This window comes from Brachionichthys hirsutus, chromosome 18 (assembly GCF_040956055.1).
Source record: "Brachionichthys hirsutus isolate HB-005 chromosome 18, CSIRO-AGI_Bhir_v1, whole genome shotgun sequence".
NCBI lineage: Eukaryota > Metazoa > Chordata > Actinopteri > Lophiiformes > Brachionichthyidae > Brachionichthys > Brachionichthys hirsutus.
In genome coordinates this window covers 6,210,488-6,224,342 of record NC_090914.1, presented here as the reverse complement: position 1 = coordinate 6,224,342, position 13,855 = coordinate 6,210,488, and the positions used below count along the sequence as shown (strand labels likewise).

General features: G+C 45.4%; 2 protein-coding genes across 2 annotated transcripts; one reads left to right on the top strand and one right to left on the bottom strand.

The window, feature by feature from the left end:
- Window positions 1-2,536: 2,536 nt before the first annotated feature.
- Window positions 2,537-10,762, bottom strand: slc38a6 (solute carrier family 38 member 6). Its single transcript, XM_068752094.1, has 17 exons — window positions 10,670-10,762; window positions 9,373-9,503; window positions 9,159-9,232; window positions 8,751-8,803; window positions 8,602-8,641; window positions 7,742-7,763; window positions 6,687-6,815; window positions 4,885-4,970; window positions 4,741-4,799; window positions 4,585-4,656; window positions 4,399-4,455; window positions 4,101-4,180; window positions 3,893-3,993; window positions 3,694-3,818; window positions 3,339-3,483; window positions 2,928-3,022; window positions 2,537-2,810 (listed from the first exon to the last, which is right to left on the bottom strand). The coding sequence occupies exons 1-17, from the start codon at window positions 10,760-10,762 to the stop codon at window positions 2,727-2,729; spliced, it is 1,446 nt and encodes a 481-aa protein (XP_068608195.1). The 3' UTR covers window positions 2,537-2,726.
- A 565-nt stretch (window positions 10,763-11,327) lies between these two features.
- On the top strand, window positions 11,328-13,843 carry trmt5 (tRNA methyltransferase 5). The gene is made up of 4 exons (XM_068751931.1): window positions 11,328-11,796; window positions 12,290-12,414; window positions 12,742-13,381; window positions 13,718-13,843. Exons 1-4 carry the CDS (start codon window positions 11,328-11,330, stop codon window positions 13,780-13,782), a joined length of 1,299 nt encoding a protein of 432 aa, XP_068608032.1. The 3' UTR covers window positions 13,783-13,843.
- The last annotated feature ends 12 nt before the right edge of the window (window positions 13,844-13,855 follow it).

Genomic DNA, 13,855 nt, shown 5'->3' with positions numbered 1-13,855 from the left:
ACTAATCATCCATAGCATTGGAGCCAAACAAGGAAGCCGGGGAAACGACAGAATATGGCGAAGCCCATTCACAACTCTTTTGACCTGGGTGAGAGAAATCCCAGAGGGGGCAGGGGGGGGGGTGGCCCTCCACACCTCCTCAGAATCGACATTCATCCTGCAGCACAAGCCCCAAAATATCCTCTGAGAATTCTGCATAGAAAGCAAACTGAGCCTCAAACACAAAACACACACACACACACACACACACACACACACACACACACACACCTGAGGCTCACCTCTGTTGGAGCAGAAGTGCTACGTAAATCATGCCTGTTAAAGTTTGCTTGGTACTCAAAGTTCTCGATTCTAATTGGTGTTTACTGCCAGTGCTCGAGTGCAGGAACACATAACTTATGATGGTGCTTTCCAGCAGAAATTCTACCAAAGACTAGAGAACAACCGATAAGTTTGTGCCATAATAAAGGTGCAGTACACGGTTCTATAGGGAACCATGGCTGCCTCGTTCCCAGGTCATCCAATATTGACCCTCTCAAAAAGACGATTCAACCATCTTTAGAATCTCCAGCTTCGCCTTTAAGCTGAATTTAAAAAAAACAAACATTATTCTTGTAATTTTTAGACTTGGTTTGCATCAGAAGACGTTTCTCTGCAGAAATCAGTGACTGCCAGGAAAAGTCTTGTTTACGACCAAGAAGAGTTTGGCGACAGCTGGAGAGAAACAACTGTCAGAGTTCCTCCTCAAGAATGGATATATTGGCCCATCGGTGTAGATCAGCCTCGGTTGGGTCTCCTAAGTGAGAGTGTCTGTTGAACAGAACACCCGAAACACCCAATGAACTCAGTGATGATGTGCCCCACCACGTTTCACGACAACAGCATTTACTTGCAGCAATTGGCATGTAGGCACAACGGAATAACGGTTAGGGGTTAAGGTTCAAAAATCAAAGAGGAGTTTCTGTTTTGTAACAGCAAAGGAGGACAAAACAAGGAACGGGGAAGTGAAAAGGAATGTAAATGTGCGAGTGGACAGCGGAGCAGAGTGTAGAGGGTGCTGCAGGGTGGGGGCTCTGTCACAGCCCCTTCAGGGTAATGGAATCCAGATGTGAGGCAGCATGGCCCCTGCGCCAGAAAGGCGTCAGGGCCACATTAAGAACTCAGCCCAGGGCTGATGGGATCGCAGAGACTGAACCCCATTTTGCACAGCTGACCGCTGGACTTCCATGAGTAATCATCTCCAAAAAGAAGTAAACACCGCGACGCCTGTGTTATTAACGCGTCAGTCTTCATCTCGGTTTCTGCGCTGACAACATCAAATCTCTGTCATTTTCCTTCCAAAGCTTATTTTGTGATTATGCTGACAGCAATCTTGGATTCAAGTCTAGTTTATGTCGTTATGTTGCTGGGATTGTGTTGTCCCCGTTTTTGGACTGGCAGGTGATGAGCACCTCTGGCAATTCTTGCCAGGAAATGCTGTTTCTCATTTAAAAGGCAGCAATGCATTTCCTGCACACAACATTTTCTCGAGTGTTTGGTGTTTTTTTTTTAGTGCAATTTCAGGAGAGGCAATGCCCATCCATGAAGTCTGAAGACGAGCTCAGCCCGTTGAAGGGTCTTCCCGTTGCAAACATTTGCCTCACACATTGAAAACTGATAGCCTCTTAATAGGAAGTCTGTGTTTTACCTTTAAAATAAGGTTTCACAAAAAAGCGTGACGAAATCTGAGATGGGATGGGGGGGTGGGGTAATTCCACTTTGGCTAGAACATGTGCCGACTCCACAGACTCCTCGGCACGAGGAATGCTCCGACTGTGACACAGAGCATGATTTCTGATAGAGCATGGAAATTGATTAGAAGCAGAAAAGCGGCAGGGAGTGATAGGGGACGGAGAGACAGAGAGGTCGGGAAGAAAAATTAATGGGAGCACTTCATCAGGGATGACACTTGCGTCTAGATGGCATTCGTTGAGTCGCAGTCTGCCACCATGACCAAAGAGCAAAACCACTCATCATGGCAGCAAGCAATAAAAGACTTGTATGAAAATACCCTCGAGCACCTTTCAAAGCAGGAATGCCTGTTGAACAAGATGAAGCGAGTGAACAGAAAGCAGATGTGCTTGTTCCAGGGTCTGAAGTTCTCTACCTGTGGAAGCACATATTTGATCTGGTGTCGTTGGTGCAACACAAACAGGAAGAGGAAACGGAACACTGCAATGGATCTGTTTTTTTTGGGGCCGCAATTACCTCAGGGCAGAGTCAAGCCATTTAGATGGTCTGATGGAAATCGCCCACACAGCTCTGTCAAATACACACTGCCGGCCAAGATCAGTACATTTTCTCATTTCTATATTAATTAAAAGCTATTTAAAGCAAGTTAACAGCAGATGATGCTGAAAACGTTTTTGGTACAGATGAATTCTCAATGTTTAGGTTGTTTAAGCGTGTGTTGTGGATACATCCAACCGAAGTGGCCGAAACAGGTAATTTGTCAATTAACGAAAGAAGAAATGGACAAATTTACAAGTATTTCAATTCTCATTTTAATCATATATATATACATATATAAAAAAACAAAGACTCGAATGAATTACAGGAAGTACGGCCTGAAAACCAGTGATTGTGTAAACATATTCTTATTTTATGTGTTATAATCATGAGTGTAGGACACGACTCCCTTTATTTGCGCTCGAGTTCAATCTGGGAATACGGTGGCACATAAACAGCTAGGAGGTCATCGTCCATGACACGATAATGACAGAGAGGCTGAGGAGTCCCATCATCAAACCAAACACCACCAGAATCACAGCCTAGAAACAGAGACGGCACGGTTACCATTAGTACCAAAGATTTACACACCGTAATCACGGGCTAAAACCGTGTTCTTATTTAATTTAAAAATGTAATTGATGGATTTAAATTGTTACCCCGATGGAGTCAAAGGCTCTGAAGGATCTGTTATTGAGCTTGAGGTACAGAATGCCAGGGAAAACAAACAAGAGGCAGCTGGATGTTGTGGATCCTGTGAAAGAAACCAGGGAGTCACTTGAACTGCACAGACAACGCACCATATGTCTGATAGACGTTTCATAAGCCAGCCGTGCAGGGCTGCACCATTCATTATGTATGAGCAGATCCAGTGATTCTAGACGCCACAATCAATAATTGCAGAACATTGATATCTTTCCTGCTTTTAATGCTCGTTATAGCTGATATCATAATATTCAAAAGGTCAGCGTTCCCATAAAGTACTGCATCTTTGAAACGTAAACAAATAAAATCATACACATTTTAAAAAGCGCCAACACAAAGTTAATAAAAAAGCCTTTTTTGCATACCTACGACTCCAAACACCTGCCTGATGTCAGGCACGAAGATCGCCAACAGCAGCACCACACCCAGGATGGACAGAGTTGTCGTGACATGGATCAACCAACTGAAGGGACGTCCTCCAAACAGCAGCAGAGTCACAGCCTTACGGGCCTACCACATTGTGACAATCAAACTCTGTCTCGGAACACTGTGTGAATTATTCTAACCAAAATGTTTGACTAGAGAGAGACCGCATCTGGGAAAATGCCAGCTAATAATTTCATTTAGAAAACAACTTTTAAGAAAATGCCAAACCAATTAAAAAGCATCCATATGGTGACTTTCTTCTTGCGTTCGAGAGTCTGCGGCCGGTGTACTCACAGGGAACTGAACAAGAGGCACAGTCAGCAACACAGACGACAGGATAGCCAATCTAACCGTCATCACCATGACGTCCCGGGGCAGGTACGCGTCATAGCTGAGCAGTAGCTCAGATTCCACATGAGCTACAAGCAGAAGACAAACAGAGGTGACACACATGCCTGGGCCAGGAGAAGTAGCTAACGCACGACGGACTTACCGTAGAAGGTGAGGTAGCCGAACACCGCGGAAATAAGGTAAAGCAGGAAGCTGAGAGCGATGCTGACATTTGTAACATTCTGCATTCTGCTCTTGGTGGGTCTGATGGGCACAAGAACACATTCAACGAGCGCGACGGTTTACGTAAACAAGAGATATCAAAATACAGAGTGTAAGGAAAGGTGACGCTGAAAGGCCGGAGCGCTCACTTGTCCAGTTCACAGTAGATCGGCAGCACGGCTGTGTGGCACAGGAAGGAGAAGGCCATGGTGGGGATGGCGAAGGCGCTCTGCAACACGCGTCGATCAGAGCACAGGGGTCACAAATTATCAGCTGACACCGTTGCATCCAAGTAATGGGGCGGTTTGTAATGACCATCTGGGCTGCACAAAGTTTAAACGACTGGACCAAATATGTTTTTGACTAATTCTGCACGCCACATGTCCATGCTGTGAGATCCGTTGGAGAGCGACTTCTCAACAGGGATGAACGCAACTTTTTACTCACCTTACTGGAGACGACAAAGAGGCTGGGTGTACATTCTGAATCGGTGTCATTTGAGACCTGGGGAAACAAGGAGAGGATGATGCGCAGCGTCCGACGGGATTCCACTGGCTGGCTTTGGAGCTGAAGGAAAGCATCCTTCTACATAAACCCTTCCAAGTGTGAAGCTACATTTTATTTATTTGTTACCTGGAAGCTATAGTAGAGAGTCGTCACATTTTGAGGCAGCGGGCAGGGGATGGACCATTTCTTAACCACAATCTAAAGGATAAAACAAATGTTAACAGAAAACTTCTCTCCCTTGTTTTTTATTTTTTTTTTTAAAGGGAAATATTAAAAACTTACCACAACTACAAAGTAGAGCACACAGAAAAAGGCAAAACTGCTGGTGTAGCCTAGGAAGCCTGAAAGGGTTCAAGAGAACTGGTGAGAAACAATTGAAACGGGTAAAAGGTAGAGAGGACGATGAGATTTTGTGTGATTTATTACCAATTTTAGTCAACATTGACAGAGGAAGAACGACACAAAGGGTGACGATGATCAGAACCACTCTGCCGTCTTCATACCAGGCATGTCTAGAAAACAAAGCGGCGTATCAATCGCGCATCGAGCACACTCGCCATCAGCGCCCCCCGCGTCTTGTAACGGATGTCATGCAACGGAAATATGAATCCTCTGTATCTAGACTGGCTCTGGAAATTTGTCTGCATTTCGTGCCCAAATACCGAGTGGCAGATTCGTCATGTGGTATGAATTAAGGGCTTTAGCTCTTGCAAAGCATAACAATTATGTAATTCGCATGCAAACGTCGTGTCGCTCCATTATTCGAGACCACATTTCACTTGGAGAGGGGGAATAATATTTTCCTTTGCTGAGGGATAGCCTTGGTGGTTTATTCAGGATTGGGGAGCTGGAGGAGGAGGGGGGGGGGGGGGGTGTTCAAGGTGACACATGTGGAAAGCATGCCGGCTCCAAAGGGGGTCGGGGTTGGGTGGGAAGGGCGCTGCTGCTGTATGTTGGATCGCAGTGTGGGGGTCATGGGGGGCTGGCTCCACCACTCTTTATTGGGCTCCCACAGTCAGCAGCACCTGCTCTGACCACATCAACACCCACTGACCCCTGTTTGGCAGATTCACAGCTGTGGTGTTGCCGAAGGCGCTGATGGATTTGTCTCTGCGTCTACGCCGTTCCTGCCTTGTTACTAGACGTCAAGGAGACCGCTGTTCTGACAGCCCCCCCCGTCTCCCTCTTGTCCCATCACTTCTACTCCGACCATAGTTCTGCTGAAACACCCACCCGAGGGTTAGCTGGCCCTCTTCTCCATCTGTACAGATGAGAAAGAACTCTGCACTCCCGCTAGGATCTGGCTGGAGGCTCACCATAAAAAGGGACAGGACACATGGACAGCCCCCATGAAAAGTGGGACATTTCATGCCATCACAAAAACACAGGATAGTTCTTAAGGTTAGAGTTTGACTGCCAAACGCGACGTGTTCCTGAGGATCAGCACAGAGTCTGGCCAGCGCAGCACAAATCCACAGCCGTCCATGTCTCGTAACTGAACTGAAACAGGAAGTGAGAATCCTAAAGAGGACATGCAGTCCGCAAACGCAGACAAAAAACTAAAGGATTGAGCCTTGCCAAATTATGATAAACGAGGCAGGAAAAAGGAGGCGTCTTAATATCTAACATGTTGTTTATTTAGGCTTTGATGGAATCGAGTGCGTGTCTGTTAACGCCCCCGAGTCTCTCATTAACAAAAATGTTTTGCTTCCCCTCAGCAGCGAGCTGTAATTAGAATGGCATAACTGATATCCCCTTGTATCAGTCTGATTCCGGTGAACATGTGCGAGGGATTTGGGGGGGGGGGGGGGGGTGCACTAATGCAAAGCAGCTGTGTGCGCGAGATTCAGATGCGGATGGATTGGGCTGAGAGCTGAAGCAACGCTCGCTTTAACCAGTGTGGCCAATAATAAAGTGATAAAAGTTACATTCTTGGCCGGGGATGAGGAGCTGCAGGCTAGTCCAGGAAGGCCAATGAAAGACGCTGCGGACGACGACTTCCCCTCAAGTATTAGAAAAGCACTGTGGTTTCACCAGGCCCTCTTCCACTACATTATTCATGCGTTTCTCGTTGCCCTGCAGATTCCAGTTTGTGGAGCTTTGTGGTGCAGATGTGTCACATTCAACTTTCTTTGCGGACAAAAAGGTATAATCTAGAACATCGCAGGAACAGAATTGACTCATTTGTTATCTCAGTGCAGATAAAGAATGGCTTTGTTTCACCCCACAGCTGTGGGTGTTCCACACCGGTGGGAGTGGGAGCGTCCTTTATACCCACCCTGCGCCGTCTGCCTCCGAGAAACCCTGAATGGCTGCAGGAAGCTCCGACTTCAAGATGAACAAATAGGATGACATCGCTGAAAGAGTGAAAGGGGTTCAGACAACAAATACACAATCACATCAAACTACAGAAATCACATCACATTGCCACAAGCAATCTTAAACTACTGTGAGGGGGGTGGAGTGTGTTTTTCAGCACAAGGGGAAGGGAAGGCGGGGTGGAGGGGGCACCGTGGCTCTGAGTTAATGCAGATGGGTGGAGTAGGCAGCTCAAGGGGATCACTAGTAAAGCTCTCAGCGCAGAGGAGGAGACATTTTGCAGATCTTCCAACCGCTGGAGACTGGGAGTAGCAGCTGGGATGAAGAAGTGCAAAGAATTCTGACAATAATGATCTCTGACACTAATCCAGGTATTTCTCCCCCAGATCCGACTCCACAGGAAACGGGGATAGCATCCGCCTCCAACAGGCGCCGACATCCTCCCACGGACAACCAATCAGAGAGGGGGATCGAGGTCACTTCCTTAAGGTCGTGCCGGGATTCAAAGACGCCAGGAGGAGGATGGTAACGGGGAGATTGCAGCAGGTAGAGAGGAGGGTTCTGGAGGAACTGGGGTTCTTTTGCATCATGGAGGCCAAACGTGAAAGAATATTGAGGAATTTAAATTTGTGAAGCGAGGCCAAGCCAGAGCGAGTTGGGACCCTAGTGCCCCCGGGGGTAGGTCTTGCACTCAGCGTTAAATAAGCCCAGACCATAATCCCACAGATCCTGTCTTTGTTTATAAAAGCAAATTCCTCCAATAACCCTCCGGCCCACACAGACACAAAGACACCGACTCTACGGAAAAGTAATCATCGATAAGCACTCAATTCTCAGGCATCAAAATAAAACACGTAGCTACACTAACAGGCATCACACAACAGACATGAAGCGGCGGTTTGTGTTCATGCACGTGTTATTGTAAGCACACTTTCACGAGCACGTCTGGTTTGATCATACTTACATCTCTAGATAAAAGATTACTCCTTGAGTGAAGAAAAAAAGGAATGTTATCACGAGAATAGTGGCGGAAACCTTCTAACGGTGTGAACGCGCAACAACTCGAACCTTCTGTATGTGGTCAGTATGGCGAGAAGGAGAGTGAGACGGAGCCACTTTAAATTCATGAAGAGCGAGAGAAGAGGCAGGCAGAGACGGCCCTGGGCTGGTGACTAACTCAAGTCAACTGGCCCATCAAGCTTCAGCAGGGCAGATAAATGTTTACCCAAACTGGGGCTAATTGCACTGCTATAAAAAGGGCCCTGCAGTGTGGACCGAACCACTCGAGGAGAACCGTCTCTCTCACACACACTGCCCCGCAGCTGGGTAAACCACAAACACACCAAAGGGCGGGGCAATAATCCACTCAGTTGTGCCACTAATGACTACAGAGGAGCCATCACCTCTGCTCTCCTCTGTCTGAGGAGCAAAGCGTGTGGCGACGGCAGTAGGATAGAGCGAGAGCGTGTGTGTGAGTGTGTGTGAGTGTGTGTGTGTGTGCGGGGGGGCGCTCCCATTACGTTACTCAACACTGGGTGGGTTTACCATCAGTGATCAATTAGACGAGCAGTCGGGTTTCAGGCTCGGGGGAGGGAGCTGAGAGAACTGCGGCGACATGGTCAAAGGTTATCTGTAACAGCCTTAGTGGAAGGAAGGAGTAAACCTGAGTGCACCAGTAGGAGGCGTTACCCGCCCCCAAAATAAACTGACCATCGTCTGACCATGCAGCCCGTTCAACACCGCTAAAATCCACAACGCTGGGTTTACAGCCAACACCTCAAAAATAGTGTATGCAACTGTGCAGAGAAATAACGGCGGACTTACCGCCAATATTTTGGATGATAATCATAATTCCAACCAGAGTCTGGAAAGAATTTGAAGAGTCAGTGAATGTTTCCTGGACATCTTGAAAATATACGTACATTAAAAAAAAAAGAAAAGTCTAATTCACTTGAATCCAAAGGACAACCAACCTTTCCTGCTTTTTGAAAGGCTCTCCCTCCAAGGTCTTCATATGAATTCATGCCTATGAAAGACAAATCAAAAAATCAGATACACTCTACCGTATCCCATAATCCCATAACATCACAGGACCAGAAATTGACAGATTGAAACGGGGAAAAAAATCCAAATCAAAGCAACAGAACCAGAAACATATTTAACATGTGTAATCTTAGCAATCAAGAAATAATGACTACAGTGACATCATCTTATCAGTCATAAAGTGCTTTGCCCACTTAACACACGACCTGAGAACATGTTTTGATGAGTTAAAGCTGCAGCACTTCTTATTACAAGATGATCAAATATTATGATAGGATGTCTCAGTCTTGCATTTACCAAAATATTTACTGTGTACTCGCTGTTGTTCATTCTCTTACCTGTTTGGTCGCATAACTTCAGAAGGAGATGTATAGAGTACGATGCCAGGGTCGACACTGTTGTCAACAACATGCTAGAGAGGCAAATATATATAGCAGATATTAGTGCGCAGGTATGATTGTAATAATAGAATAGAACTTTATCATTACACACAGTGATGCATCAGATAAACTGGCAGTACAAAAATTGCAGGAAGTATATGTGGACCCTCACCAAAAAAAAACGATTCCAGTGCCAGCCATAGAGTAAGCTAGCCCCAGTATGCCGCTGCCCATGATGGCGTTCATCATGTTGAACACGCAGGAGGCAAAGGAGGCTCCTTTGACTCTGGTCGGTGCCGAGTCCTGCACACACAATAGAAATGACATTAAAATAAAGACGTATAATGCGTGAAGACAAAAGAGAACATTTTTTTTTTGAAAAACTTTCATGGGAATTGTGCCTCATAGTATTAAGAACAACTGGTCAGTGCTGATGACGGATGCCATGAAAGGACAGGGAAGCGGCATGTAGGGTCAGGAAATGAGAATGAGCATGTATTGCTTTTGAATTCAAGCTGCTGTCTGTCTGACAGCTGCCTGAGCTCAGGATAAGGGGAGCTGCCCGAACTGCTTGACCTCTCTAATAGGGGATATCCCAGAGCGGACGAGTGGCAACTCTGGTGTCCGTGTCACAACAAGCTTAAACTGACCTGCTGAATCTGATTCACCGTGATTTACAGTCCTGGACGACAGGAATAATCTATGACACTAGATGAAAATATAGCCTCGCCGCAATTACAATGCAGCTTAAAGTTAGTAAAGTTAGTAAATTTACACCCGAGGATTTGAAAATGAGGCCTCCGAGTTTCCTTTTATATACAGCAGCAGAGAAAGCCATGATGCGTTTGAGTTCAGGCCCAACTTCCTTAGCATACATGCAGATGCAGCGTGAGTCAATATCTTTCACTTTTGAGAGCACACAATCAATTGGAAGTCATTAATGAGAAAAAAGTTTAATTTGTTAGAACAGCATTAACACCATCGCCGAGGACAGCAGGGACCTCTAAATGCATTTTGTTTTTTAAACTAAGGATGAGTTTACAAAAAATAGGATATAATTAACTCAGTTTATTTTAAGGTTGGTTCTGATGGTCTTTATTTTACAATTATATATTTTAATTGTGTCCATTTTAAGGCGACATAACTTAAACTCAACTCAACAAATGATACATTACTGTTCTCAAAAGCTGAATGTTGTCAGTATAATCAAACTGAATCTCTCGTATAAAATATATTCCTCTTTAGAACATATGCAAAGCACATAATAAATATTAGCTTGAGAAACAGCAGATTAGTGCTGCAGACACGTCACTGAAACGTCATAGCCTAATTTCTGTTTCAGCTTTGACCCTTTTGCGTAATATTTTTTCCAAACATATCCGTGTGGGTAAATGCTAATGCTGTTAACTAAAGACGTCCACATATTTAGAAGAAAGAACTGCTTTAAAAACGCTTTTTTTCTTTCTTACATTTTCTAATATAGGTGACGTCTCGTTGCTTTCCGAGTCTCCGTTGATGCATCCTCCACGAGAATCTCTGTTTGTAGTTCCATTCATGCTCATAGTCTACTCTGGAAAGGGACGCAAAGTCCGAGACACGAACCCCCACTGCACGAAAAACGTACACTCCGGTTAGCGTGCCCGAATGAACCGGAAGAATCGCGATTCAAACCTCTTTTTAATCGCATTTATACTTTGCTCTCATCAATTTGTCAGCTGATTGTTGTTGATTGTCTTGGTCACGTGTCTCTCTTCCGCGTTGCATTTTCTTTCAGCGTCAGCAAAACATCTGTCCAATCAAAAATCAACTCTTCACTCGTTCGCCCAATCACGAGTTGACTCCGGTCGCGCACCAATGACGTCATCAATCGTGTCCGGAAGCGAAGAATGAGGTGAGCTCTGTTTACTATTTCTCACAAATACCGGCAAATATTGGCACGTTTTGTTCATTTAAGGAAATTTATTTTTACGTTTATGCTTCACGACTAAAACATTTGATCATTCCAGGCTCTCCTACAGAATATTTGCAAACATATTAGGCCAAAGAAGCTGCAAAGCTGCCGCACGCCACCTGAGCCCCGACTCCGCCGCGTCCCTGCCAGCCTCAGATTGCTCAGTGAGACCCGCAATGGAGCCTAAACTGTACCGGCCCCCTCCAGAGGTCCAGGGAATGACCACCCTGGACAAAGAGGCCTTCACACGGACCATCACCGTCCCAGCTCTCCGAGTGCCAGCTAGCGTATTAAACAAAGTGGTAAAGAGCCTGAAAAAGTCAGCCATCCATCGCCCAGGCGTGCCCAGAGTGGTGCAGGACAAGGATGAGACGAGTGGCTTCCGTTTGGTCCTGCTGGACCCCTATAAAGTGTCCTCGACAAGCTGCTTTAGCGAATCCGAGGCTGGCGATCTGAGGGCGTTTGGCGTCCCCGAGGAGCTCCAGTACTACGAGCTGAGACTCACGTATCACAACCTGAAGACTGAAGAGGTGCTGGAGGCAGTGCTGCCTCCGGGTCAGGATGTGGCCTCCGGGTTCAGCCGGGTGGGACACATCGCACACATGAATCTGAGGGACCACCAGCTCCCATACAAGAACCTCATAGGTAAGAGGCAGATGCTCAAAACGCAGCGCGGTATTTGTTCTGGTGTTGTGCGTCATATGAGAACAAGTTTTCTGCTGAACTTCAGATTATTACATTTGATCAATAACAAATATATAGATCTTTCTCTTTTGCAATATATGTTTTTTTCACGTCGTTCCTGAGGGGTGCTCTTTAAATACCTTCAGCATGCAAGCGGTGTATTTGTTCTTTTCCTCGCTGCTGCTTTATAAATAACTTTCTAACTTATGACTTGCATTGGAGCATTGCTGTTGCTCTCTTGAAAAGGCAAACTTAACTGACTTGTAATTAGTTCTTAAAAGGGGAAAAAACTATTCATCATACAGTACAGTAATCAAAACCTTTATTACTTCCTGTGTAAGTATCAATATGAAATATAAACTATTTTGATTAATTTCCAATCAACTCTGGACCATGGTCGAACACGATATTCCAGTCATATCTACAGCCAACATTGTGGGTGCTTCCTTTGCAGGTCAAGTCATCATGGACAAAAACCCCGGGATTACCTGTGTGGTCAATAAGACAAACACGATTGATTCCACTTACCGCAACTTCAAGATGGAGGTGTTGGCTGGAGAGGAGAACATGGTTGCCAAAGTAAGTTGAAAACAGACAGCGAGACTTTCCATGTATATTATTACTGGCCCTGATGTCATTAAAAATACAAATATACACAGATGGATAAACACACAGATGTATATACAGTATATATATATATATATGCATGTATGTAAATGGATAATACGTCGTGAAATTAAAATCTTGAGGGAACCAATCATGATCCTATAATTATTATAAATCACAAATGTCATTTATTCCATAATAATGATACACACACACACTTGCATATTATTGTATGAATTATCCTTACATGTATTATATTCATCATTGACTGCTGATCAATATAATCTCCGTCTGCTGCAGGTCAAAGAAAACGGGATGACGTACGAGTTTGATTTTTCCCGCGTTTACTGGAACCCCCGGCTGAGCACAGAGCACCATCGCGTGGTGCAGCTCGTCCAACGTGGCGACACCGTGTTCGACGTCTTTGCCGGCGTCGGCCCCTTTGCCGTCCCGGCCGCCCGCGCGGGCGCCGATGTGCTGGCCAACGATCTCAACCCCGAGTCCTACCGATGGCTACGGCACAACTGCAAACTCAACAAGGTGGAAAAGAAAATCAGAACCTTCAACCTGGACGGCAGAGCCTTCATCCAGGGACCCGTGAAGCAGGCGCTGCCCGCACTGCTGACGGCGAAAGCCAGCGTTCATGTCGTGATGAACCTGCCTTCCTTGGCTCTGGACTTTCTGGATGCATTCAGGGGCTTGTTGCATCAGGAGCCTTCCGGTGATGAGAGTCTACCAATGGTATACTGCTACGGGTTCTCTAAAGATGATGACCCCGACACGGACGTGGTGAAGAGGGCTTCCTGCAGCCTCGGGTTCCCCCTGGAGAACCAGTGTTCTGCGCATTTTGTGCGCAACGTGGCACCCAATAAAGACATGATGTGTGTGAGGTTCACAGTCCCAAGAGAAGTCCTCTTCGGCAGTGATCGCGAACACACAGGTGAGAATTCAGATGAGAATTTAAATAGAAATAGGGGATTACTGAGAAGCCTAAATTTGGAAGAAAATCATACAGGTTATTGTCCGAGTATTAAGAGTAAAGAGAAAACAAACCACAGAATTATATTATTGTTAGTTACTGACATTCACAAATTATTTCCTGACATGAATTTGAAGTAAAAAAAAAAAGGGGGGGGGGGGGGGGTTCTTAAAGCTTTAACATCCTAATTTAAGAATAATTACAAGTTCAAAGTTGTCTGATTTGTGTAATTTTATTTAATGTTAGGTCAGATAGGGAACTAAATGTTTAAATTTGTTTAAATTTGTTTTTCCACAGAGACTTTAGCAGAACCAGCCCCAAAGAGACAGAAGCGTGAAGAAGCTACAGAATCCACACAATGATCTTATTGACCCTCCACTAAAAAGCCTGAAGAGTGAAGATACAATTATTTTAGAAATTGTATCATCTTGTCCC

What these genes read in the sequence shown, in the direction of transcription:
- slc38a6 (XM_068752094.1), bottom strand. Translation starts at nt 10,762, where the DNA reads ATGAGCATGAATGGAACTACAAACAGAGATTCTCGTGGAGGATGCATC. An exon ending in TCTTTGTCGTCTCCAGTAAG is followed by an intron (nt 4,181 to 4,398) that starts GTGAGTAAAAAG and finishes CGCGTGTTGCAG; the next exon opens with AGCGCCTTCGCCATCCCCAC. An exon ending in GCAGGTGTTTGGAGTCGTAG is followed by an intron (nt 3,023 to 3,338) that starts GTATGCAAAAAA and finishes TTTCTTTCACAG; the next exon opens with GATCCACAACATCCAGCTGC.
- trmt5 (XM_068751931.1), top strand. Translation starts at nt 11,328, where the DNA reads ATGGAGCCTAAACTGTACCGGCCCCCTCCAGAGGTCCAGGGAATGACC. An exon ending in CCCATACAAGAACCTCATAG is followed by an intron (nt 11,797 to 12,289) that starts GTAAGAGGCAGA and finishes CTTCCTTTGCAG; the next exon opens with GTCAAGTCATCATGGACAAA. An exon ending in CAGTGATCGCGAACACACAG is followed by an intron (nt 13,382 to 13,717) that starts GTGAGAATTCAG and finishes GTTTTTCCACAG; the next exon opens with AGACTTTAGCAGAACCAGCC.